This window comes from Medicago truncatula, chromosome 2, assembly GCF_003473485.1.
Source record: "Medicago truncatula cultivar Jemalong A17 chromosome 2, MtrunA17r5.0-ANR, whole genome shotgun sequence".
NCBI classification, from domain to species: domain Eukaryota; kingdom Viridiplantae; phylum Streptophyta; class Magnoliopsida; order Fabales; family Fabaceae; genus Medicago; species Medicago truncatula.
The window spans coordinates 17460148-17485517 of record NC_053043.1 but is presented as its reverse complement, the minus strand read 5'-3'; the positions used below and the strand labels follow the sequence as shown (position 1 = coordinate 17485517).

General features: G+C 33.9%; 2 protein-coding genes and 2 long non-coding RNA genes across 5 annotated transcripts; 2 read left to right on the top strand and 2 right to left on the bottom strand.

The window, feature by feature from the left end:
* Positions 1-6279: 6279 nt before the first annotated feature.
* Positions 6280-12463, bottom strand: LOC11446628 (disease resistance protein RUN1). 2 transcript variants are annotated; one of them, XM_003595166.4, is made up of 7 exons: positions 11791-12463; positions 10353-11454; positions 9976-10242; positions 8466-9868; positions 7741-8227; positions 7511-7639; positions 6280-6818 (listed from the first exon to the last, which is right to left on the bottom strand). In XM_003595166.4, the coding sequence occupies exons 1-6, from the start codon at positions 12288-12290 to the stop codon at positions 7580-7582; spliced, it is 3819 nt and encodes a 1272-aa protein (XP_003595214.2). In that variant the 5' UTR covers positions 12291-12463; the 3' UTR covers positions 6280-6818; positions 7511-7579. The 2 variants fall into 2 exon arrangements, with proteins under 2 accessions (XP_003595214.2, XP_024632466.1); XM_024776698.2 differs by lacking the exon at positions 6280-6818 and adding an exon at positions 7263-7356.
* A 2994-nt stretch (positions 12464-15457) lies between these two features.
* LOC11442849 (uncharacterized) lies at positions 15458-16174 on the top strand. Its single transcript, XR_003009617.2, has 2 exons — positions 15458-15608; positions 15751-16174. It is a non-coding gene; the product is annotated as an uncharacterized lncRNA (long non-coding RNA).
* A 3967-nt stretch (positions 16175-20141) lies between these two features.
* LOC11443660 (30S ribosomal protein S16-2, chloroplastic/mitochondrial) lies at positions 20142-23482 on the bottom strand. The gene is made up of 3 exons (XM_003595164.4): positions 23326-23482; positions 23025-23235; positions 20142-20624 (listed from the first exon to the last, which is right to left on the bottom strand). Exons 2-3 carry the CDS (start codon positions 23201-23203, stop codon positions 20411-20413), a joined length of 393 nt encoding a protein of 130 aa, XP_003595212.1. The 5' UTR covers positions 23204-23235; positions 23326-23482; the 3' UTR covers positions 20142-20410.
* Positions 23483-23667: 185 nt separating this feature from the next.
* On the top strand, positions 23668-24173 carry LOC120578035 (uncharacterized). The gene is made up of 2 exons (XR_005643989.1): positions 23668-23870; positions 24075-24173. It is a non-coding gene; the product is annotated as an uncharacterized lncRNA (long non-coding RNA).
* Positions 24174-25370: the final 1197 nt, after the last annotated feature.

The window sequence follows — 25370 nt, the reverse complement described above, 5'->3', positions numbered from 1 at the left end:
GCATTAAAGGTAGTGCGGGACATGTGGGTTGGTTTGCAGGGTTTTCTTTGTTGCATGCTGTTTTTCTGTTACAGCTAAATTTGTGTAAACATTTTGTAAAGTATTGTTTCCACTTCTGGAATTCATTCATTCATAGTGTGAATTTCACTCACAAATCAATGGAAGAAATATCTATAACAGAAAAGAAAAGAAAACTTAGATTCATTCATAGTGTTAAAATAGATTAAAGTGTAGTGAATATTTAACTATTAAAGAATAGAGTTGTAATTCAAGCATGTTATAGGTGAGGATAGCGTAGATTTTACTTTTGAAGAGAGGGGAGTGTATATTTTAACATAAGAAGGGAGAATAGTGTAATTCAAATATATTTGAAGAGAAGGAAGTGTAATTTACTCTTTTTTAAACGAGTACTTTATAAGAAATAGAATTGTAGTGCGGCACATGTGGGTTGGTTTTTATTTATTCATCATGATCATCTTCTTTGTTGGATTCTATTTTACCGTTTCAGACTAAATTTGTTTAAAGCTTTTGTAAAAGTATTGTTTCCATTTGTGGAATTCATTGATTCATTCATAGTGTGAATTTCACTCACAAATCAATGGAAGAAATATCGATAACAAAGAAAAGAAAAGTTAGAATTTCCCTTCTTCTCCAACTCTCATCAACCGAACCTCTCACTCAATATAATTTCATTCCCTTCTTTCAAACCTCTTGCTTTCCAACCACTCATCTTCCTCTCTTCAACAATGCTTTTCTCCATTCGTATTATTTTCTTCATTTCCATTGCAACATGCATGTTCATCGTGGCAAATCAGTATAGCTGGAATAATGGTAATCCAACAAACTTTTATAACCAACTCTTTGTTTTGTAAGGGTTTGGATTTTAATTAGGGAGAAAATAAGTGAACAAATTTAATGTTAACATCATTTTTTACTCATAATTTTAGGTAGAAAATAATTGTTCTTTGACCATAAATCTGTTAGATAATATTTTTAACGGAGTTTCATTGTAACAGGAATAGTCGATCCAACAGATGCTACACGAAAGTGCTTTTTGTTTGAACAATGCACGGGTGGTGCTCCTGTGTACCAAACATGGCTAAATGTTGTTGTCTAGAATAAGTGTTGAATGATGATGATAGTAATAAGAGTTAAATATGTTTTTAATCCCTATAAAATTATGAGTTTTTAAGTTTAGTTTTTATAAAATTTTAATGATAATATGTTTTAATGGTAATTTAAGTTCTCCATATAAAAAGCACATGCTTTTTAAGTCCCTATAAAAAGGAGTAATATAGCAAGTCATTAGGTTTTCAACTTATTTTAATGCTTGATTGTTTAGGTTGCTGGATGGACTGAAACTTATGGGGACATCCTCACCTTCACAATCATTAGAGGAGCGGGTCATGCAGCCCCAACTTCTCAACCAAGGAGGTCCCTCCGGCTGTTTAAGAGTTTTATAGAAGCAAAACCACTTACAGGAAATGTAACCGTTCCATTTTAGTTTATTTGGTTGGTTTGTTAGGAAATGTAAATTCTTTCATTGAGACTGTCACATAGAAAGAAAGCAACCTAGAAGATTGTATTGCACTAAGGAAGTTTCTTAATGCTGGCAAGTATGACTAAAGTCATGTATGGTAGCATAAAATTAGCCCCAAAATTGAAATTGAAGTTTTTAATTCTTACAGTAAATTAAAATTTAAACATCGCATACTCTCAATTTTTTTCATAATCATAAATTAAAATTTTAACAGCAAAATCCATCGAACAACAATTGAGAAGAACTGAAGAGATTGATATAATCCCCGTGAATTGTTGGAACGACCACCTCTATTACTACCATTTTGCTGTTGCTGATATTGCTAATAAAAAAATGCCTGCACAAAATAAGAAATTCAGATGTATTGAAGTTACTGAGCCTTATTTTATTAAATCACATATATCTGATTTGTAGCCAATGCAATGGAGAATATAATACAGTTTAATCTTATGGAATTGAAACCATCTAACATCATATTAGGATCAAAGTGAGTGTCATGGAACCTCTATAAGCGTTGCAATAATCGAAACACCACCTTCATCGCAGATTTGTTTGTACGACACTCACTTTGTTCCTGATATAATTTTTGAACCTGTGGAAAAGCAGCCACTTGCATTGCAAGATCATCAACCAACTCCTTGAATCTCTCCCTTCTGCCAACAAAGTCGGTTTCAAAGTTCAATTCAATTAGACCACCGATGCGTGCATCGTGAATGTATGTACCGATTCTTCCTTCAGCTGCCAGTCTTCCGGATTTCTTATCAGCGGATGAGAGACCCCTTTTTTCTGAGGTATGCTTGCGCCTTTTCAAGATCACCTTCAGTTTCGGCAAGGGCTTTCTTACAGTCCATAATCCCAGCACCGGTTTCTTCTCTTAATTGTTTAACCAATGAGGCCGAAACCACTACTGTTGATTTCCTACAAAACAACATTGAACAATTTATGACTTGCAGTAAACACATCAGTTTTTTTTCCGCACAATTTTTCTTTTGTACAACTGACACATAAACACGTGATTACATTCAGTTATTCCATTTTCTCAAACTATTACAAGTTTCAACGTGCCAGTGTTACTGTCATGTGAAATGTTCGGTGTCTGGGCTTTCATAGACTAACACTTAAACGTTACACCTTCAATTTAGTTTTTTCTATAGCAAGAATAATTCATGTATATGTTAGATGCAAAAAAAACAAAAAAAAAAGTTTGACTAACGACACTGATATAATTTGCAGTTCTAGTTCGTTTAATATATTTTAAAAGTGAGTTAGTTCTTCACATCATTTGTAAAAAGAGTGTAATATATTTTAGTCTTAGAGATGCAGATCATGTCAATGCCTCTCCTCTTGTCCATTTGTTTGAGACTCTTCATGATGACCTTCTTGTAATCCATGTGTTTAAACATTTCTCCTAGGAATCACAATAAAGAATGATCAAGTTAAAGTAAGGTAGATATTCAATGAATGATAAATTGCTAGTTCTGTGAGCATTTATTCATACCTTATGTGCTATGCTATCACTATTCTTCAATTTCAAAAATCTTGCACTTCTGAGCCAAGGAATTTTCGTTATTCAACATTGTTAAGTTGAACTCTTGTAGGTCTTGTTTACATACCCACAACTTCACCCTCCTGCCTGTTAAAACCTAAAACTTGCACTTTTGTACTCACTTCATAAACTCTGTTTGCAAGTGTGTTAAACTATGTATAGTACTCAACAACCTCGCCCACTTGATTCACGTTAAAGAGAGCTACTCTTGGAAATTCATATGCGGATGGACCAAAATCAAGTTCCAACGCTCGCGTAAATTCTTGTCAAGAATGAAAAGGATGGGATTGTTGGTTCATTTGGATCCGGTATGTTGTGATAATCGAAAAAACTGTTTTAACACTTTTTTAACACTTTTTTACCGCCGAATCGTGGAAAATCGAGTTTCACCGGATCTCACCTAAAATGGTTGTTTGATTAAGTTCATCGTACCATGGAAAGACTCTGGTGTTGTTTATTTGTGGATGAGTCATGAGTGCATCATGAGCTTCATGGATGAGGTTAAAACACTATGCATTTGAGGGTTCAGGGCGGTAAAAATGAGCTTGCAGTTCCATCTGGATCTTATCAATGGCCTCAGCGTTACGTTGAATATCGATACTCTTTCCAATTTAGTTGGAGTTGCATTTGCTGAGTCAGTCTTCTTTTGCTTGTTGCCTAATATAGACTTCATAAAACTTTATTGCTTCCTTTAAGCTTCCACTTCCCAGATATACGCATAACTTATAGAGCAAATTTCAAGTTATTCGAAATATTCAACTATATCAGTATACTATAAGTAAAGAGTTTGAATGATTAATGATTATTATCATTTACATGAGAAGTAACAAATATCAAGAGTTAATCAAACAAACAATTCAAACCTTAATGAAACTAATAATTTCAACATATGAACAACAGAGAATTACACAAAATTCAGTCCTCATGTATTCAATACAGATACAGATCGGTAAAATGTGTCCGCGCCTAATCAACATTCGGTTATTATGAAGAACCAGATTTCTGTTTCAAAATTGATCTCACTCTGCCGCATACTTCTTCCTATGAAAATGCAACAAATACTTGTCTTGAAAGCCTAGTAAGCTATGCAGATATGGCTGTTTCTTTTTGAACTGTTTCTCCGGGAGTGAACCTAACAAAACGCCGCACTTTAAACTCTCCAATAGCAGCTATACTTTGCCTCACCAAATATTTCACTGAAACGCTGTCATCCTTAATGAAAGGCTGCTCTAGAAGAGCAAGCTCTCCTAACCTCTTTGAGATCCTTCCCTCGACAATTTTCTCTCTTATATTCTCGGGTTTCGAAGAAAGGTCTTCCCTCTGCTGCATCTCAAGTTCTTTTTCCTTCTTCACAATGGTTTCGGGAATATCTTCAATAGATACAAACTGAACATGTGGACAAGCATCAACTTGCATTACAAAGTTGGTTTCACAGTTCCCTTCAATTAGAACACCGTTGCATGAGTCATGAATGAATGTACCGATTTTTCTTTCAGTTGCTAGCCTGCCGGATTTATTGCCAGCTGATGAGAGAGCTTTTTTACTAAGGTATATATGCTTGAGCCTTTTCAAGATCACCTTCAGTTTCAGCAATGGCTTTCTTTCAATGGCTTTCTTTTCCGAGACCACTACCGTTGATTTCCTGCAACACAACATTGAACAGATTAATATTTTTTCTCAACTTTTTGTGTTTAACTAACGCGTTCAGTTGTTGCATTTTCTAAAATTATTACCAAAGTCAGCATGTCAACGTTAGTGTCGTGTCAAATGTTCGTATTTGATAGAGTAACGCTCAAACATGGGCGGTTCTACCGTGTGGCGACCTCGGGCGGTCGCCCGAGCTCGATCGATAATTTTTGCACTAGACTCAACCCAAAAGCCCATTAACACATTTACAAAAAGAAAAATTTGGGCAATCTGAAAATTGTCACACGTAAATAGGTCTTGGAATTTTATTTAGCACACTATTGACAGTTTCATCTCTCTTATTTTAACGGGTTAATTGTTCAAATTGACTCTGTAATATACTTTATGTTTGAAAAATGACCCAATAAAATACAAAACATATATTCTACCATTGTAACTTGAATTTCTTCTTATTTAATTTTGACCACCCTATAATATACGTGTAGTCTAAAAATGTGACCTACATGTTGAATTTTTTCACTATTTTTTTCTTACATGTTTAGCACGTTAAAATATAGCTTTACACAAAATTAAATTTCTTCGAACAGGGATAAATTAATTATGAATTTTTATTCCCTCATAATTATGAATTTCTTAAACAATTTATAATTAATTTGTATCTCGTTTAAAATTTACAAAATTTCATTGTGAAGGTTTCTTATCATGTTCTAGTCATGCCTACAAAATTAGGGAACTAAATTTGACTTGTGAGTATACGCTTACGCGGAACAAAATTTCAATTTTGCACGTTTCAGTTGAAAAATCAAAATAAATTTAAACGACTTCGAAATGCTATGAAACTTTACAAATCCCTTTTATGTATTTTTATAGATGTCTTTGCAAATAATGAGCTCAAAATTTGATTTATAGATCGAGATTTCTGTTGTTTCGTTTTTTGAGCTTTTGACACTTTAAAAATTCATAATTAATTTGTCGTTTGTCGAAAATTTATAATTTTTTTTTTTTGTTAAAGCCATATTTTAACGTTCTTAACTCACCGCTGGGAAATCATGAAAAAATTCAATCTCTCAGTTGCTTTTTTGGACTTCACGTATATTACAGGTTATAAATAATAAAAATCTCGAATTACATGGTCAGAATACATGTTATTTAATTACAGGGTCAATTTTCAGACTTCACGTATATTACGTGGTCAATTTCAATTAATAACCCTATTTTAAATTGTACTTTTGTTGATAAAATGATAAACCTCTTTTATTTTGATTTTTTTTAGGTAAAATAATAAAAATTAAAAAAAAAATCGATTTATGACTGTTTATATATTATGTCACATGTGAATTTACGATTAATTTTTTGCCCAGACTCCATAAATTTGCTGGCTCCGCCACTGCGCTCACATGTCATACACATTCACAGCTTAGGTTTGGTTTTGTTCGTGTCAAATTAATTAGTCTTTTAGCTTTAAAAATATTTACAACAATGATATACTATAGAGTTTCCCAGATCAGTACCACGATTGGACTTTCGATTGACAAGAAGGTCACAGTTTTAGATAAAAACAAAAAACTATTGTATTAATTTTGATGGATTAGATATTGTAACAGTCGCTATGATGTAACCTTGATGAACTGAAGATTTAATGTACCTTTTAGAATGGTGAGGTAGACTTTTTGTAACATACATAAAAAGTGAAGTCTGATCCTACATTGTTGATGTTTTTAAACAAAACAACCAACTTGACATTAAGATAACTCGATAATGAAGCAACATGAGCTGTTTCCATAAACTCTTCCAAACAGTCTCACAAGTGCTTATATCAGTATATAAGTTCAAATACATCCTTGTTTATACATCTTTGAGAATTGAAATTTGAAGCAAATAAGATGAAATTGCAACCTTTGGTCAAGCCTTCATCTGAAGCTGTAATGCTGGTTTGTCCATTAGAGTTAGATACGCCATTGTTTGTTTCAAATGCAATTGCAACTTCTTCACGTTCAACTTGTGCCGCTGCTGGTGTTTGTTCTGGCACTTCTTTGGTTGCAGGACTTTCAGGAGAGAGAACTTCATTGTTTTCTTCTGTTACATCTGTTCATAGAGGATTCAAAGTTAAATAAAAATCCATAACAAAAGAAAAAAAAAATAAACCTCCCTTCATTCAATTGCTTTGGTTGCATAAAGTTGATTAATTAGGCTCAAATAGGAAATGAAAGTGGTGTAATATCATGGAATGTGGAACAACAATTCAAATAGACAACATTTCAGAAAACTTGCTATCAATTTCAATTCATTAACCAAAATTCAAACCAGTCTTGTTAAATAGCAGCCCTATAGTGCTATAGCAAGTGGAATTTGAACAAATTGCTATTGTTCAGAATTACGATATTTAGTGCAAAATGTTGTGAAATAGCATCTATAGTGGCGCTATAAAACTATTGTGTGAAGGAACAAACAGTTACTTTCAGGGATACATGATTGACAACACTGATTCAAACAAGAAAGCAGGATTGGAAAATGAATTAAGCATAACTTTAATTCAAGCTTCTCTCAGGAGACAAATCATCACTTTGTCCACTCAAACTAGCATCAATCTTATTGTTCTCTAGAACAGCTTCAACATTGTCATCTAATTGAAATGGAAAGGAAATATTATTTGGTACTTAAAGTCATGTTATTGCTAAAAAATATTATTGTTTTTGTCGTAATTTCGAAAAGAAAAAAATATGTAAAATACTAATGAGATAAATTAGCAGAAAAAGTGTGAGATAGAAAACAAGAACCTTTTCCTTCTTGAAGAGCTGGTGCACTTTATGTATTGTCTGATGCTGTAACAACAGAACCAGGCTCAACTACATCGCTGTCTGTCTCAGTTGCAGTTGGAACTTCTTCCTTAACTCTAAATTATCAAGCTGCAAAACAAATAATTTTATTGGTAAGATCCAAGGGAGCCGTACGAGGTGAAAATCTCATGTACGGTTTTGTAATAGAGATGGGAACAGTAATCTATTACACTTTCATCAGCCACTTCAACCGGTGAGTCAGTTTCGACATTGCTTGTTGCAATATCTGTCTGAATAGTCTTTTCAATAATTGAATTTACAGCATCTAAGTCCTCTTCAAAAACCAAACTTTCAGCATCTGAATTTACAGTGTCTGTGTTGTATCCGGTGTCCATGTCCGTATCCGTGCTACCTTGTTGGCAACAGTTGTTGAGGTCTTCAATAATTGAATTTACAGCATCTAAGTCTTCTTCAGAAACCAAACTTTTAGCATCTGAATTTATAGTGTCCGTGTCGTATCCGGTGTCCATGTCTGTATCAGTGCTACCTTGTTGGCAACAGTTGTTGAGGAACTGACCAATGAATCGACCAATGATATGGAGGTTCAAGATTTTTTTCTGTGGAGATTCAGTAGAAACTTCATCTGTAACAGGTGAATCTGGTACCTCCACAGATACTTCTGCTTCTGTGGCTGATATGGCGGTTCGAGATTTTTTTCTGTGGATGACATGGATGCAAATTTCAGTGATAAAGTGTTCCTTAAAATATTGTTGTCTATGAAACATAAACAGACACCGGAAACGGGATGCAAAATTACAACCAAACACAAATTTAAAACCCCCACCCCGCAAATTATAAAATTCAGTCTAAAATGCAAATCAGACAAACAAAGTCTCACTTGTGCCAACAAAATCATGGAAAAGTTAACAAGATTTTTTTGAATTATCTTCCGTACCTTTGCTTGTTGTTGACAACAGAGATTGTTGTTGCAGTTGATTTGTTATCACTTGTTGACTTTCTTCTTTGTGAAGTAGTTATGACTTGTGAGATGAATGATTCTTGTTCTGGTTGTGTCTCATCTTCAATTGCCAAAATCTTGCACTTCTGAGCCAAGGTTTTTTCGTGATTCATCATTGTTAAGTTGAACTCTTGTAGGTCTTGTTTACATACCCAACGATACCCGCAACTCTTCACCTCCATACCCAAAGCTTGCCCCTCAAAAATTTCAAAACGGATTTCTCGAAATGCATGATAGGACTCACAGTGGAAGTAGATTATCCATATGTGACTTGATTTGGTTGTTATCGTAACAAGACTTCCATTGAGAATTACCGGAACACTCACAGTTATTCTACTCAGAGACTTATCTGACTTACGCTTATTAAATGGATATTTCAAAACCAGTTCCATATGGGCCGACGATGGAAACCTCCCACGATGAGGTGCCATGGAAAATACTGCACAACATACAAAACCAATGATATTATTGTCATGCTTAATAGGAGATTGGTCTATTCTTATTGAATCACCCACGCTCTTATTGTTGATCCAACTTGGTATTTCGCTTCCTGGACTAACAATATGAATCCTATTCAAATAGAAAGGGTTTGCCTTAATGAATTGCATCATCCATGAAAATGTCATGCTACTGTAACATTCCCTCTCACCCAATTTTGGACAGTTGAAGATGAACAATCCTGTAGGCCGGTAATATCCGCCCTCAACTCGTTCCCGCCCGATAGCGGTAGGAAAAGGAAGTTGAGGCAAAGATTCCAACAACTTGCAATGCTGCAAATTTAAATATACAAGTTTCGAAAGCTTCCTCAGGCTAGGTAGTGTCGCAAAATCATTTCCCCCTAAATTTAATCTTTCTACCCAATGTAAACATTCAATTGTATCCGGCACTTGGCTTAGACGGCAAAAACTAATGTCAACTTCACGCAAACAATATAAGCTATGCAAATATGTGTTTGTTGGGGGAGCCAAAAATGGCAAATGGTGAGGCAACATGACGTGTTTAAAGACACCAGACGTTGATCGGACACGTGGTACACTTTCACTTATACCAGGCGTCGTCAAATGCCTTGAATTTGTAAACACTTTGAAACAACATCGCATATTTAGATATTCAAGAGAGCTAAGACAGAATATGTTGTTGGGTATGCTTACTAGATTATAGCAATCTTTTAAGTTCAAGTAAACAAGCTTTCTTAGAAGTCCAATTGATGGATCCAATTCCACAAGTCTTTCACATCCTTCCAAATTTAACCACTCAAGATTTGGGAACTCTCCAAAATCCATTATCTTTTCTAGCTTTCTAGAGTCACTTAGATCCAATCTTCTCAAATTGGGAAGATACTGTGACATAAAAAAAAATAGAGCCATTACATTGATTATAAGAAAATTGTTTCGAATTTGTTTATATTTCAAAGATAAACATTAATTAATAAGAGAATTTATGGTACCTTCTTGTTTTTCCATAGGTTTTTAATGTTGCTCCCATCCAAAATCAATTCTACTAGTTCATTGGGGTGAAAACTTGTTGGCAAATACTTGAAAGGATATTTAGGCCACTCAACATATCTTAATTTGTTCGAAAGACAACTTGGGAATCCTGAGATAGTTGCAGTATGGTTGACGATGATGAGCAATCTAAGATTACTCATTTTTGACAAATGTTCAGCGTCCACCTCTTCAGTATATTTCAAAACTATGGCTTCAACATGCTTTTCCTAAAGCATTGCGAAAAATAAAAGAAAACATAAATTACTTTCAATACTTTTATAGTTTCTATAAAAATGGAAATGTTTTTTTTTTTTTAATTTCTAAACAACAACTTTACCATTTTCGCCATAATAACATCATAGAGTTGTTCTGTAGACCACAACCTGCTCCATTTTCTTGGGTCATTGCTTGAACTATTTTGCACAATTTTTCTGCCCAGCTCTTCCAACAAAGAATGCATTTCAATGTTTTGACCATTAATGCTTATAAGTGATTTATTAATGAGAACTCTTAATCCAATATCAGCATGAAATCCACAACAATTAAGAATGTTTTTAACATATTTCTCACATTCAGAGTTGAAAAAACAAGCAATATCAAGAAATATTTCCTTTTCAGTATGCTTTAGCCCATCAAAACTTAATTGCAGCACGTCTATGACATCTTTATCTGGACTCTCTCTCAATCTAGCCAATGCACTCTTCCATTCAGTCACATTACAACCAAACAAAAATGAGCCCATTACTTTAATTGCTAGTGGTAGACCATTAGCATATCTCAGTATCTCATTTGCCAAATTTTGATAATTACTCATAATAATGTTCTCAACTTTGAAAGCTTTTCGACAAAATAACTTGTAAGAATCTCTCCAATTCAAAAGTGGAACTTTGTAAACTACATCCACTCCATACTTTTTCAATATATGCTCATCTCTAGAAATGATAATGATTCTACTACCTGCACCTAACCATTCAAGATGCACATCTATTTTTTCCAATTGTTCAACTTGATCCACATTATCAAGAATCAGAAGTGCCCTTTCATGACATAGTCTATGCCGTATCAAATATGTTGCACTGTAACGATTGCATATTTGATGGTGTTCTATGCCAAGAGTTTGAAATATGATTTGCTTTTGTGCTTCAAGTGGACCATCATGTAATCTATAAATTTTGCTTACATCATCAATGAAACAAGATGCATCAAATCGATGAGAGATTTGGCCATATAAATCCAAAGCAAGGGTTGTCTTCCCTATTCCTCCCATCCCCCAAATTCCTATAGCACGAACACCATCAACCGAGTCCAAAAGTAAATGATTTTTTAATGCTTCTATACGAGAATTTATCCCAACTAAATCTTTTGAATTACATGAAGATTTGCATTCCAATATATTCATTATCTTTTGAACAATCTTTTTAATCTCTGCACATTGTGGCCTGAAAGTTTGAAAATATAATCAACTCTAAATCATCAGATAAGAAAAATAATATCACACTAAACAAAAATAACACATGTTTTTCTTCTTTTATAAAACTAGTTTGAACTTCAAATATTTCTTCTACTGGTAAAGAAAAAAAGGCCTGCAACACTGAAGTATCGGATTTGAGCCCGACTTGTGTCCTATGAGAGAGGTAAATTAAGTTATTTTTTAAGTGCAATTTAAATCATAAAATCATTCATACCTTGAAGTATGATACTTTCCCTTCACCCTACCTCTTCTCTACCAAAAATGAAAACTATAGTTTGAAAAGAGTTCGCTATAAATTACTTACTTATCACGTAGATCCCAACCAGCGATACTCCCCACTTGCTTTAGAGCTTCCCTCCATCTTGACACCTTCTGAAGGTCTTGTTGGAATCTTTGTTCATGTTTGACAAAAGCTTCATGATAAATCCCACTTTGCTTTCGCACCTCAGAAGGATCAACATCATAGAAAACAGGAAGAACATGTTTTCCTGGCACCTGAACGCATTCACATATCTTTTCTAATTCTTCCAAACACCATGTTGAGGAAGCATAGTATCTTGAGAAAACCGCAACAAAAACCTGAGATCCTTCTATTGCTCGAAGAAGCTCAGATCCTATGGATTCACCTTTTTGAAGATTAGTGTCATCTCGAAATGCAAAAATGTCTTTTCTTTCAAGGGCGTCAAAAAGAAAATCAGTGAAATTGTTGCGAGTATCTTCACCTCTAAAGGTGACAAACACATCATAATGATTTTTCTTTGAAGAAGTCACAAGAGCTGAAGTTGATTTGCTGCTACTAGCCATCTGAATATACCTAGTGTTTAGAGGATTGGATATGGCAACGTGAATGAATCTATCACTTCAAAAAAAGCATATGTTAATACTGTGAACAATGAATTTAAGCGTTGATTTCGTGGCACTTTCTTTACAATAATTGATTGATTTGTTTATTAGTGTTTCTTTCTAATAATGGAGCTTGGTTGCTTCTTGACAGCTTCCATATGGTGGTTTAGTCACTTTTAGGATGCAGTGTTGATGCCCCACGTCAACGCGGGAATATCTTAAAGCTAAAAATATTTATTTATGTGTAGCCGTAGGTCTTAGTAACCGGTCCAAAACACTCGTTAAGAAACTAAAATTAGAAAAAATATAAAATTTGCATTGAAAATAACACTTTTTAAATACACAATTTTCAAAGTAATATTTCCTTTTATATTCCTTATCAATTGCTCCGTAGTCACTAGTTAGCATTTTCCTTATATTTATCTTCTTTTAAGAGTATTAACAAGGTTTTAACCTAAGACTTTCGAGTCAATATCTGTTTTTTAACTACTAGGGTTGTGACACTTTACAATTCAGCCAAAAATAACTTATGACATACTCCCTCCGTCCCAAAATATAAACAAAAATTTGTCAACAAAAATTAATGTATTTAGTTCAAAATTTGTACCAAATACACTTTCGAGCTTAGATTTCCAATATATAATTTTCAATATGTATCCTTATGACACACTTTAAAGATTGACACAATTTTTAATATATAATTTCTACTTTTTAATATGGTCATAAAGGCGCATATTAGATTTCCTTATATTTATAATTTCTACTTGAAAGTTGATGTTTAAACTTCATAGTTTAATGAAAAACACTAGGAAATTACTCAAATGTCTCCAACAGCAGTTAATTAACGGGCATTTGGCTCTTTCACGACAATAGTTAACTGTTGTTCCACATCTATACATTAAAAAAAATATTCCAACGGCACGAAGTGTCGTGTACCTTAATATAAGCAAGATATTTAAGACGTTTATATGTACTGCCAACCCCAAACCCTGAAGCAACTTCCAACCCAGTAGTATAGATCACCCCTCCTTGAGTAGAAGAAAGCAACTCATCCTAAGAATGGCCTGCGACAAGTTATATGATTGAAAGTGAAAGATTTACAAACTAATAATAACAAAAAATGATCTTGGTCTTGTTATAAAATATAACAAGTATTTGGTTAGATTTGTGCCACTTGATGTTCTTATACACAACATCGTATATGCATACAACTTTCAGCCTATATTTTATTTTTCTCTCTTATTGACTTCGGCACTACACACTTCCGAAATGTTAACAAATGTCGTTATGATATTGTTAGAAAAACTGATTGCCATAAGGTCCCTAAACTTTCCAATAAAATAGGATTGAATTAAAAAAAAAAAAAAAGTTAATAAATGCCATTATGATCTTGTTTAAAAATCAAAAGAAGAAACTTTTGCATATATACATGTGTATTTATTACTTTGCTTGTTTAGTGTTTAACTTGTAGTATTTAAGACAAACTTTCCCTTTCTAGCTTTCTGTGACAACATATTTAGAGCACTTGTTAGAACATGACCCCAAAAAATATAATTAATGATATCTTATCTTTGTTCATTTTCATTTTTCTTTTGTATTTCGTTGTATTTTATATTTTAATATTTTTAAAATTTAAATTTGAAAAGTAAAAGTAATAGATTGTTATGTGCAAATTTATCACTCAAAAATGTTCAACTAAAAGATAGTCAACTTTTAAATTTTCAATAGTTGACATAAATTATAAAAAAAAAATGTTATACTATGATAGTCAACTTTCATTTGTTCAGTTTACACTCACTAGTTAGAAAGAGTGTAAGAACAAATTAATTTGTTTGCAGTTGGGGTAAACATTTTAGAAAGTCTCTTGCCTGCGTGCTTGAGCATATAAGTCTCCTTGTGAAACCTTGAGCACCTTGGAAGTCTCAGTTAGTTGTGATTGAGCATGGTAAAGTCTTAAGCAGTTGTGCTTAAGCAAGGTAAGTCTCTTGTAGGGGGTGCTTTAGCAAAAGAAGTCTTTAGGTAATTTGTCCTAGAGCATAGAAGTCTCTTATTGTGTCCTTGAGAAAATTGTATTCAAGATTGATTATAGTGAAATCCCTTGGAAGTGCAAAGGGACTGGAGTACTCTTGTTTTGTAGGAGGAACCAGTATAAATTGTTTTGTATCTTTCATCTCTCTCAGACTCTTTATCTTTTATTTGCGTGTTCTTTATTTCCATTGAATTCAGACTCTGATTCAGAATCTACAACATCAGATTTTGTCATCTTGTGTGCTTTTCTCACCTTCAGATTGAATATTCATGATTGTTGGTGAAAGAGGGTGAAAGTTTAGATTAGAGTAACAATGATTCAAGATTTTGAGAAAATTTAAATAAGAAGGTAATTTTGATATTATTGTAAAATTTTAAATAAATTTAAGTGTAACTCAATGTTTTTAAAAAATATGGGGGTTTTTATTTTGAAATTTAAAAAATTAGAAAAAAAAATAATTCAGAATCTTTTTTTTAAATTAAGAAGATATTTAAAAGTTCTGAAATTTAATTATCAAAATTAATGAAAACAAAAATTAAATTAAAAAAATATGAATGTTTTTAAATAATTTGGGGTTTTAAAAAAAAATCAAAATTAAAAAAAGTTCAGATTTTTTTCAAAATAAAATGATTTTTTGTGTTTATAAAAAAGTTTTTTTGTTTTTTAAATTTTTTCTTTTTTAAAATTATGCCACTTGGAAATTAAAAATAAATAAATATCGTGTCAGCACGCCATGTCATCAAATTTATCCAATCAGATGATGACTGTTGACTGTTGGGGTAAACCAAAAAATCTTTACTTTAATGGGGGAATCTCCAAGTTTTTTTTTTTTTGCATAGGAGGGTAAATCAGAAGATCCCCAAATAGCAGGTGGGTAAAAGTCTATTAATAAAAAATAAAATAAAAACTTGGTACAATTCCTTAGATGTTTTTCGTATGATTCTTAACTAAATAAATATATTTTTTTGGATATAACAAACTTTGAGAAAATTATGGTGAATTTAGTTAAGAACCATACGAAAAAGCGTATAAGGAATTGTATCTAAGATAAGTTTTCTCCTAATATATATATATATATATATATTCTTGGTTTGCAACGGTAAAAAAAATTGGGGTCAGAACTCAGTTAAAATGACATAGAAAAGCAATTAACAGTTTCATTGTCGTCCCATGTTCTTCGATCTTCACCGTTCAAACCATTCCATTGAAGAAGAAAGCGAAGGAACATCTCTACACTCCAGTTCAGTAAGGTACCTTCCATAATCCATTAATCTCTTTTCTCTCTTTCCCAAACAGAATCTTTGCAGATAGCTTATCATAAAATAAAACCCATTTCCCAAACACAGCTTTCATTTCCTTGAAATTTGATCTTTTTTTTATTTTTTTATTTAGGGTTTGATCAATCAAGAAATGGCAGCATGGAGTTCAGATGGTCCTGAAGGACCTTTTGTGCAAAATGTATCAGTTGGTACAGACATTTGTCGAAGAAGCCTTGAAGTTGATTTCATCAAGATGAATAATCAATTGAAGGAACTCAAAGCAAAACTTCGCCGGTTGAAATTTCTAAACTTATTGTTGATGATTGGAATTTTGTTGAGTTTGATTCCATTGTTGTTTTACAAATTTAAGTAAATTAGGGGGTGTGGTAAATGTAGTAGGGTTTCTGCTCCTAATCAAGTGGTTACTGTCACTATTTTGTAATCAAACGTTTGTTAGTAATCACAGTCTTGATTATTTTGATTCTAGCTGCTTAATTTCAAATCTTCTTCAATGAAATGTTATTAGTCTTAGACCGGAGACTTAATATGGTCTGTCACAGTTTTCTCTCGAGTCAAATTAGTCTCTAACATTGTTATAAGAGGACAGTATAGTCTGTGTTATAATGAACGAAGGCCTAATTTGTCCTCCATATAAAAAAATTTAAGGAATAATGACTTATTTTTTACTACAAAATTAGCTCGAACAGATTGTGCGGGACTAAATTGGGTCATTCTTGATGTTATCAATACATGTAGTATTGTAGATAACTTCACGGGACCTACCGGCCATTCACAATCATATGTAGTTTTTTTTTTTTAATGGATAAGATTAGTACTGTTAGTATTATGTTAGTTAGATATAGTTGGTGTATCTATGTTTTCTTTCTTTTATGTTTGGATTGTAGATTGTTTTCAAGTTTAGTTTTTACATTGTTTGATTAACTTTCCCAAGAGTGTCTGGCTTCTTGTAAGAGTTTGTGTGTGAAACTAATGTCGTCCGCTGCTAACCCCAACGCCATCTCCACCCGACAAACGTCTCTGACACATGTGCTGAATTTGAGACCATTTATAGTCGAAACACTCCTTTCTTCTTTGCTCTAGACCATGTCCGGAAGAATTTAATTTGGTTATGGGTTTTAGATATTGGTTTATTTAAGGTTTGGTAAGTGCTAACTTACTTGCTCTAAAAGAAATAGATCGGAGTAAATTGACAAATCTCGTATTTATCACAAAAATGACTCCTAAAATGATTGACTCATTATAGCTTTATCAATTCTCACTCACCATAATGTATATTCAACTGATGTTTTTGATTAACCATTGTATTTTACTCCAAAACACACATCTTATTTTAGGGATGTGAGATCCCTTGATAAAAATGTGTAATACAATTCTGCTGAAACATTTTTAAGTCTTACATAACCTATTCCTCCATGAACTTTCTAGTAAATGGCATTCAATTTTAGTTCAGATAAACACCAAGGTTTCTTTTAAAATTGTAAATCAAAATAAGTTTCAAACTCAGCAGCTGTAAGTGATCGAAATCAATGATCATGTTGAAAAGAAACTCAGTCTAAAACTTCACCTTGTTCAGTTGAACTTTTACACTCTACTACTCACTTAAAAAATCAGTCATTGCTTTTTCATGTTTTTTATTATGTAAGCTTTTTCATGGGCTATACTATATTCCCTTTTGTTGAAAAAAAAATTATTATCTTCACCATTTTTTATTCTTTCCGTTGGATTTTTCACTTGCGGACCGTCACAATTTCTTGAGCAGTTGAGTACATTACAGCTATAGAAAAAGAGAGAAAATAAAGAAAAGGAAAAAGTGGTAACTAGAGAGTTAATTGAGCATGGAACTGCAACAATTATAATGTTATGTAAAACATAACTAAACTTTAGATTATTGAATACTTTGCTGTTCAAGTTTCAACTGACAAAGAAACTATGTAGGTCATTGATTTCAGAACTGAAAAACGGTTCCCTGTTGATATTGCACTCTACGACTAATTTGAAGAGGTACCAGAGAACATGAAGAAATGTGCAAGTATAAGATGAAAAACAGAGAGACAAAAATGCAATAACATTTCAAGAAATTGCAACCTTGCTTGCCACCCAGTTCATTATTACCTCGTCACTTTCCTTACACTACATTTATATTCTACCTCATTCCCTCCCTTTTAGTTCCTATCTTAATCACTTGCCACAAGTGCATGTTGTTACAACTCACGTCCCTAAAAAACCTCTGTCCTTGCATTTCTGTTAGTGCACCCATGACCAACTAATTCCCTGCTACCGTTTCTATTTATCTAACATCAACTTTAGTGGATGTAAGATGCTTAACAAAGACCAACATCCTACACATGAAAAGTATAAATGGCAATAGATGTTGCCCACTTTAACACTGTGTCACCATTCACAGCTCATGCATTTCCTTTGTGTGATAGATAGGTAGCTTATTTGATAAAATATTAATCAGTATCAGCAAAAAACTTATAGAGCCAAGTGCGGCATCAGTGTATGTTGATTTTGCAGCCAAGTGCGTCTTGCACGGGTTTGCTTTAATAAGATTAGCCGTTTAAAAAAAAAAAAAACATCAGCAATAAACTAGGAGTCCAGGCATGTGTTACTATTTGCAATAAAACCATACATACTTATGGGAAAAGAGTCAAATAAAACTACAAAAGAAAACTCAAAACGAAGTTGTTCAAACTTCAAAAGAGAATTAGAAATACTTTTACAGGAAAACTCAAAGGGCAGTGCCTTCAGAATCAGAACCAGAAACAATGTAATCAGTATAAGAAAAATAAACACATAATTCTGAATTCTTGGACAACTTGTGCACAAGGGAAGATCCAAGTTCAGTCAACATCTTAAACCAAATCAGAGATGCTGACCCTCACCTTTATCATTGCATATTGGCATCATCATTCAAGACATAAAATATGAAATCAATCATGTCAAGTAAGTTCCGAAGGTTCAAAAAAATATCTGGAATCCTAGCGCTATGGATGCAGTTATCACACGCTTATTATTGAGCAAAATAATGCAAGGCCAAGTTGATATTGAAAGCTTACAAAACAACAAATACATTTTGATCAAAATGAAAAATAGAGCTTGAGTGACGACAAAGCGCTCACCTCATCATTTGGATTTGAAAAGGGGAAATCTAAATAATTCAATATTCATAAACTTAAAAAGTAAAAGCAAATAACACACACCTGACATTTCAGGGAGGCTCCACTTATTTTTGGGTGGTGCTAGTTGAGATGCTGTGGCGGAGTTAGCTTCTATAGACGATATAGAATTTGGCTGATGGACTGATGGTTCAAAATTGTCTCACAATTAGTGCACTCCAACGACAAGTGTTAATTGCACCCTCCGCATAATGAAACAGTCACACCCTCAAAGACATAAAATAAACCTTATGTTAGCAATGCTACCTATCCCTCAGTCAATTATGCTTCAAAATGAACCGCCACAATGAATGGAGGAAGCACCAGCTAGAGGCACCAGCTAGAGGCAGAGTTAGGATTTTCACTTGTGTTATATGCATTAGTTTCAAATCAAGGGACATGCTTTCGAATCTCTGATAGTACTTTATCCCAGTTGCTCTTGAAAATACACAATCATCTGATATTGAATTCTTCTATCCAATGATAAATAACCATGCTACACTTGTAAGGAACTCATTGTGTCTCTCCTTAAGATGTCGCCAATTAACAGAATCACAAGTCTAACGAAACTAAAATAATCCAAAATGTAACAGCTGAGAGAATAGATAAGGTCTGAGAATAATCCGACATTTTCCCTCTTGCTTGAACTGATTATTCAGAAGAAGAATCATCTATTGAGGCTCTAGCAGGAAACTTCAAAGCCCCTACTTATTGCCGGTGTGTTTTTTCTTTGAAACCTCTTTTGTTACAGAGCAGCCTGCAGTACACTTCGTGTTGTCTCAAAACAAAAAAATTCTATCATAATCCTTATCCAGAGATGAACTCTCCAGTTGAGGCAAGTCAAATCTTATAACTACAACAACTAGAGACCATTTTCCAGTTTTCAACTTATCCCTCGTGATTTACAACTGATCCCATCACACCTACGCGTACACTGTGATACACTTTATTTAGTTCAAAAAACAAAATAGTTCCACCTCATACTAAGTCAGTTCTAGCATAAGAATGCTAGAATGCAATTTCTTCCTATGGACCTAAACAACTAGATTAAATTAATTAAATTTCAAACCATCATTGTGTCAACAAGAATTTACGATAATAATAGTCAACTCAAGATAGACTAGAATTCCTAATAAATAGCTCTGCCCAACAAATTATTTAAACAACCAAAACCAATCTGCATTAACAGAAAAATCTAAACAACGCTCAAAGTATGCTGATTCTTAAGGTTGATTTGGAGCCATTCTAAACAAATAATATACAACAAGAAACGCATACGATTATTGCCACTTAACTAACCAAAACAACAAACAGCACCCCAAGTTAGCATGAAAAACACCTCAGATAAACAACATCACAGCACAGTTCCAATAAATGCATTCACAGCAGAAACAGTATAAACAGGTTATATTTCAAAATCCTGTGTTGCATCAACAAATAAACCAACTAGGAGTACAGTACAGAAAGTTTAAAATCAAATTAACTACATTCACTAAAGGTTCAAGTTTCAACAAGACAATCTACCAATTGAAATCAACGGCTTCAAGTTTCAACTACATGTAATCATATAACAGCTTATTCTTTTCTTAAAGACAGCAATGGAAACACAAGATTTCAAGGGTTTTCAATTACGGCAGTGTCACTGTTGTTGGAACTAGGAGGCTTCTGTTGACCAATGATACGCCCGGTTAACGCATCAACAGGACGCATGTCACGGGGTCCCCCTTTACGGGCCATGGCCACAGTCGGCGGTGGAGGAAGTAACCCTGCTCGAAACAGAAGACGCTCGACGGGATTTGAAGGCTGAGCTCCAACAGAAAGCCAATACCTAAAACATAAAAAGAAAAACAACACTATAAGATTCATACATACATACATACATACAAACGTGAATGGATCCTCTCTCGTGTGTATTTTACACATGGGAGAGTAAAGTGTGATCTCTCACCATTCACAAAGAGACAAACACATGAGGGATTTACAACAACAACCAAGCCTTATCTCACTAAGTGGGGTCGGCTACATGAATCAAATTATGTCATAATGTTCTATCATATACCATTTTCGATCCAAAGGAATTTAAATGGAACAAATTTGAATGGTAAGAGATCACACTTTAGTATCTCATGAGTAAATTACACATGAGAGAATCCATTTCCACGCACCCAGAAGGAATTGGTATAAAAAAAAGTGTTAGTTAGCTATGAAGCACTTACACAGACACCAAACACAACAGACACAACACAGACATATCGACACCGGTAATAATTTGATAAATGAATCAATTGAATATAATCACATATCTCGGTGTCGTGTCAGACACCAGACACGCATTCGATCAGAAAGGTTGATGGGAAGCACAGACACATACATCAGATACTTATAAAACATGTCAACTTTGGTAATAATTTAAAAAATTAACTAATTGAATGCAATCACATGTGTTAGTGTCATAACGGGCACTTACGAGTGTCAAACACAGGCTTCTGATCAAAGGTGTCTGTTGTAAATTCCTTCCAACATTTGGAAATTAAGGATTATGCTTTATTTTGTAAAAGAGAAATTAGAAATTCTGAAATTTAAATTAATTGTAGGTACTTAGATCAACTTGGATTAGCATCCAGATACAATACTAAGGTCTATTGCAGGCAGACCTTAATTGGAGGAAACTATGGCCTTCTTAATGTCACTACTTTCACTCCCAATCCTGACTACTACAGGCAAGTGTAAATTGAAAAAAAAAATTGTAAAATGAAGGAGACAACAGTAATATAAATCTGTTTTTCCAAATTGTTGAAGAATTATAATATGTATGGCCAATTATTTAATATATCTAATCCTATGTTTTGGATTTGATTTTGAGCAGTGCACTTTTGTGGCATAAGCTTATGGGGAAAGGTGTTCTTTCAGCTTCTAGTGATGTTTTTTCACCATTTTTACGAACTTATGCCCATTGTTCAAAAGGCAGAGTAAGTATGCTAATTTGACACGTAAATTTATAAAACTTCAGCTGATACAAAATCATATAGAACACAGCACACTGACATTTGGCATAAAATTTTTATCATATAAGCATCATTACATGTATGTGCACAAAAGCTTTTGACAGTTAGCAAATTGAATTTTAGCTCAACACATTGGAGCATTCCTATAACCATTCTTAATTTATTTCATTCTGCAAGATGGAGTAACATTACTGCTAATCAACTTAAGCAATCAGTCTAAGTTCATAATCAATGTTCATGACCGCGTGCATGTGAGTAATAGAGAAAGTGAAGATGCAAAAAGCAACACCCACATAGATAATTCATTCATTAATCAACTCAAGAGGGCATGTTCTTGGGTTGGAACAAAACTATCAGATGTCACATTCAGGGAGGAGTACCCACTTAACACCAAAAGATAATGACCTTAAAAGCAAAATCATGTTGCTGAATGGTAGTCCACTAAAGTTAACAGATGATGGAGAAATTCCTAAATTGAATCCAGTACTCAATACTCAATGGTGTATATTCTTCAATATATTATACATAGCTCCTTTATTGTATAATACCCCAACCTTGATGCTCCAGCTTGTTTTAGAAACAGTAAATTGTAATAAGAAATGTTTTTTGAATCTTGTAGAGTATTAGGAATTTGCAATTGTAAACGCATTGAAATTTTACGTAGTAGCTCTATATTTTTTCTTCCCTGCAAAATTGCAACCACCTTTACTGAATATATACTCTACTTATTCTGTCGATTACTTAACACAATGAGTAGTATAAATAATTTTGCATTCATAATATAAACATGGCAAAATTACACCAGTGGTCCCCTAACATACACCATACAGAACACTAACATATTGATCAGAAGCTCTATAATTTTCCTATAATCACGAGTGCTACGAAGTTAGTTATAAAGTACAAACACATACACCATACAGAACACTAACATATTGACATTTCAGCAATAATTTGAGAAAATGAATTAATTGAAGGTAATCACATTTCTCGTTTTCATTTCAGACACCAAACACATTCGATCAGAAGTCTCAATGGAAAGCACCGACACATACACTGGGCACTTACAGAGACACACCAACATCAGTAATAATTTTCAAATTATAAATCAATTGTCATCACATGTGTCAGTGTCATGTCGTGTCAGACACATGCCTTCAATCAGAAGTATCGGTGCTACAAAGTGAGCTAGTTAGTTAGTGAGAGTATTAATAACTACTTACTTGACTCTATCAAAGTTGATACCCATTCTTTTGCCACCATCTTGACCAGGTAAGGGATTATAGTAACCAAGAACTTCGAGGTGCTTTCCATCTCTCGGAGATCTGCTATCAGCAGCCATAACACGGTAAAATGGTTTGTTTTTGCATCCTAAACGTGATAATCGAATTCTAACCACCATTTTCCCCCAAAATTCAACCTTTCTTCTACTACCTGTGTGGTGGTTGCGATAGCACAAATCAATTTCAATGTGAATAAGGAAGAAACAAATGAATGTGAAGAATGGAGAAGGGGGGAACAAACCTGTATGTGACGGAGTGGATGACGGTCGCCGGACTGGATGTGACGGCGGCGGAGAATTGCAGGAGAGATGGGGGTGAAGGGTTTATGGGCTCACTGGTTTTTGCAAAGAAAGGTATCTCAAAGAAAGAAAAAAAAAAATGGAAAAAATGTGAAGAAAAAATATTTTATCGTGATTCAACGGTTGAACATAAAATAAAAATAAATAAAAAAATCAATGTTTGTGTATAGCAAGGGTTAATTAAGTAAGAGAATTGTTGTTCCCACATATAGTTTGGCTGTGCCACACGAGTAAAATACAAAAATGTCCCTCGGCAGTTTGCTACTGAGGTTTTTAGGAACCGGCGGCAGTTAACTGCCGAAGTTTTTAGGACACCGGCGGCAGTTAAGTGCCGAGGAAAACCTCAGTAGTTAACTGCCGAGGAGAATGTTATAAGAACAGAACTTCATATGAGTTTCCAAAACTCCATTGTTGCGTTTTTAATTTTTCAAGGTGCGATTTTGAGTCATTTGAAGCCATTAGAAGCCAATTTTAATCACAAAAACAAGTAAGTTTTTTGAATCCTATTGCATTGTTGCTTTGTGGTCGAATTGTATGTTATTTTTTGTTAAATTTCGATTATATAGGTTCGATTATATTGATTTGTTGATTTTATGATATGTTAGGATAGTTTAGGTTAGAATGGTTAGAATTGTTAGGATAGTTTAGGTTAGTGTAGGTTGAATTGATCGCCATATTTTTTTAAATGTAGATATGTCTCAGAATCAGAATCAGGGTAACGTTCACGATGATGAGACGAAAAAAGAAAAGTCACCTATGACATGGCATGGAATTGTTTGCGATGGTTCCGAAAAAAAGAAGGGTTCGAAGGTGCCGGTGTACAATCACTCGAGGTTGAGGAGGAGCGGGAGGACATGCTATTTCAGTCCTCAACCAAAACAAGGTACCGCAGGGACTGTAGCGGACAAGCCAATCGATTTGTGTGACGAGGAAGAATGAATGTAATGGCTTTTAATGCCTAATTGTTTTGGATTTTTTTATGTTTTATTTTTCTGTCGCGCACATTTTGTTTGACATTATGGTATTTAGAATAAAATTGCATTTGGAATAAATAAATTTGAAAACAAAATAAGATAATTATTGTTCCATTCAAAACAAAATATATGTTATCACATTACATTGCATTACACATTAGATTCTGAAATTTTCCTTCCAGCTGCAACAATCATCTTACCACTGAATGGGGCAAATTCAAACTTGCTAAGCAGCAGGACTCCAGTATTCGATAAGCATCTTGAATGATGGTATTCAAGTGTCAAAAGAATGAGGTGCATTCCTTGACACTTGAATACCATTGTCCAAGATGCTCATCGAATACTGGAGTCCTGCCGATTAACAAGTTTGAATTGCCCCATCCAGGGTAAGACAATTGTTGCAGTTGGAATGTGCATTCCAACCACAACAATTGTGTTACCTTTGAATGGGATAAATTCAAACCTGCAAAACAACAGGACTCAAGCATTTCGCCAAACACCTCATGTTTTCCCTTTGAAAATAATAAATTTTTGTGAGGCTTGCTTTAGATGATGGTATTCAAGTGCCACCGAATTGAGGTTCAATCCTTGACACTTAATACCTTCATCTAAACCAGCATAACAAAAATTTAATATTTTCAAAGGAGAAACATGAGGTGCTTGCGAAATGCTTGAGTCCTGTTGTTTGACAAGTTTGAATTACCTCATTCAAAGGAAGACAAATGTTGTAGTTGGAATGCACCTTACCCTAACTAATGACGATCTTGTGGCGGAATCAAACTTTTGATGATATCTTCAGTTGATCTAAGCAACTTCACCCGCATATCGATCCACTAGAACATGTTGTGCTCCCAAAACATGGTCGTCACGTTTTCGTCGTTCGTTAATTCCACCCAACTGAATGATACTCTCCCCTCGTCGAGTGTTGGACGTTTATACCAAATGTGTTCCACCATCCTTGTGTCTCTAGGGTTGACTCCTTGGTTGAATTCAGTCAGTGTATCCTTGAGACC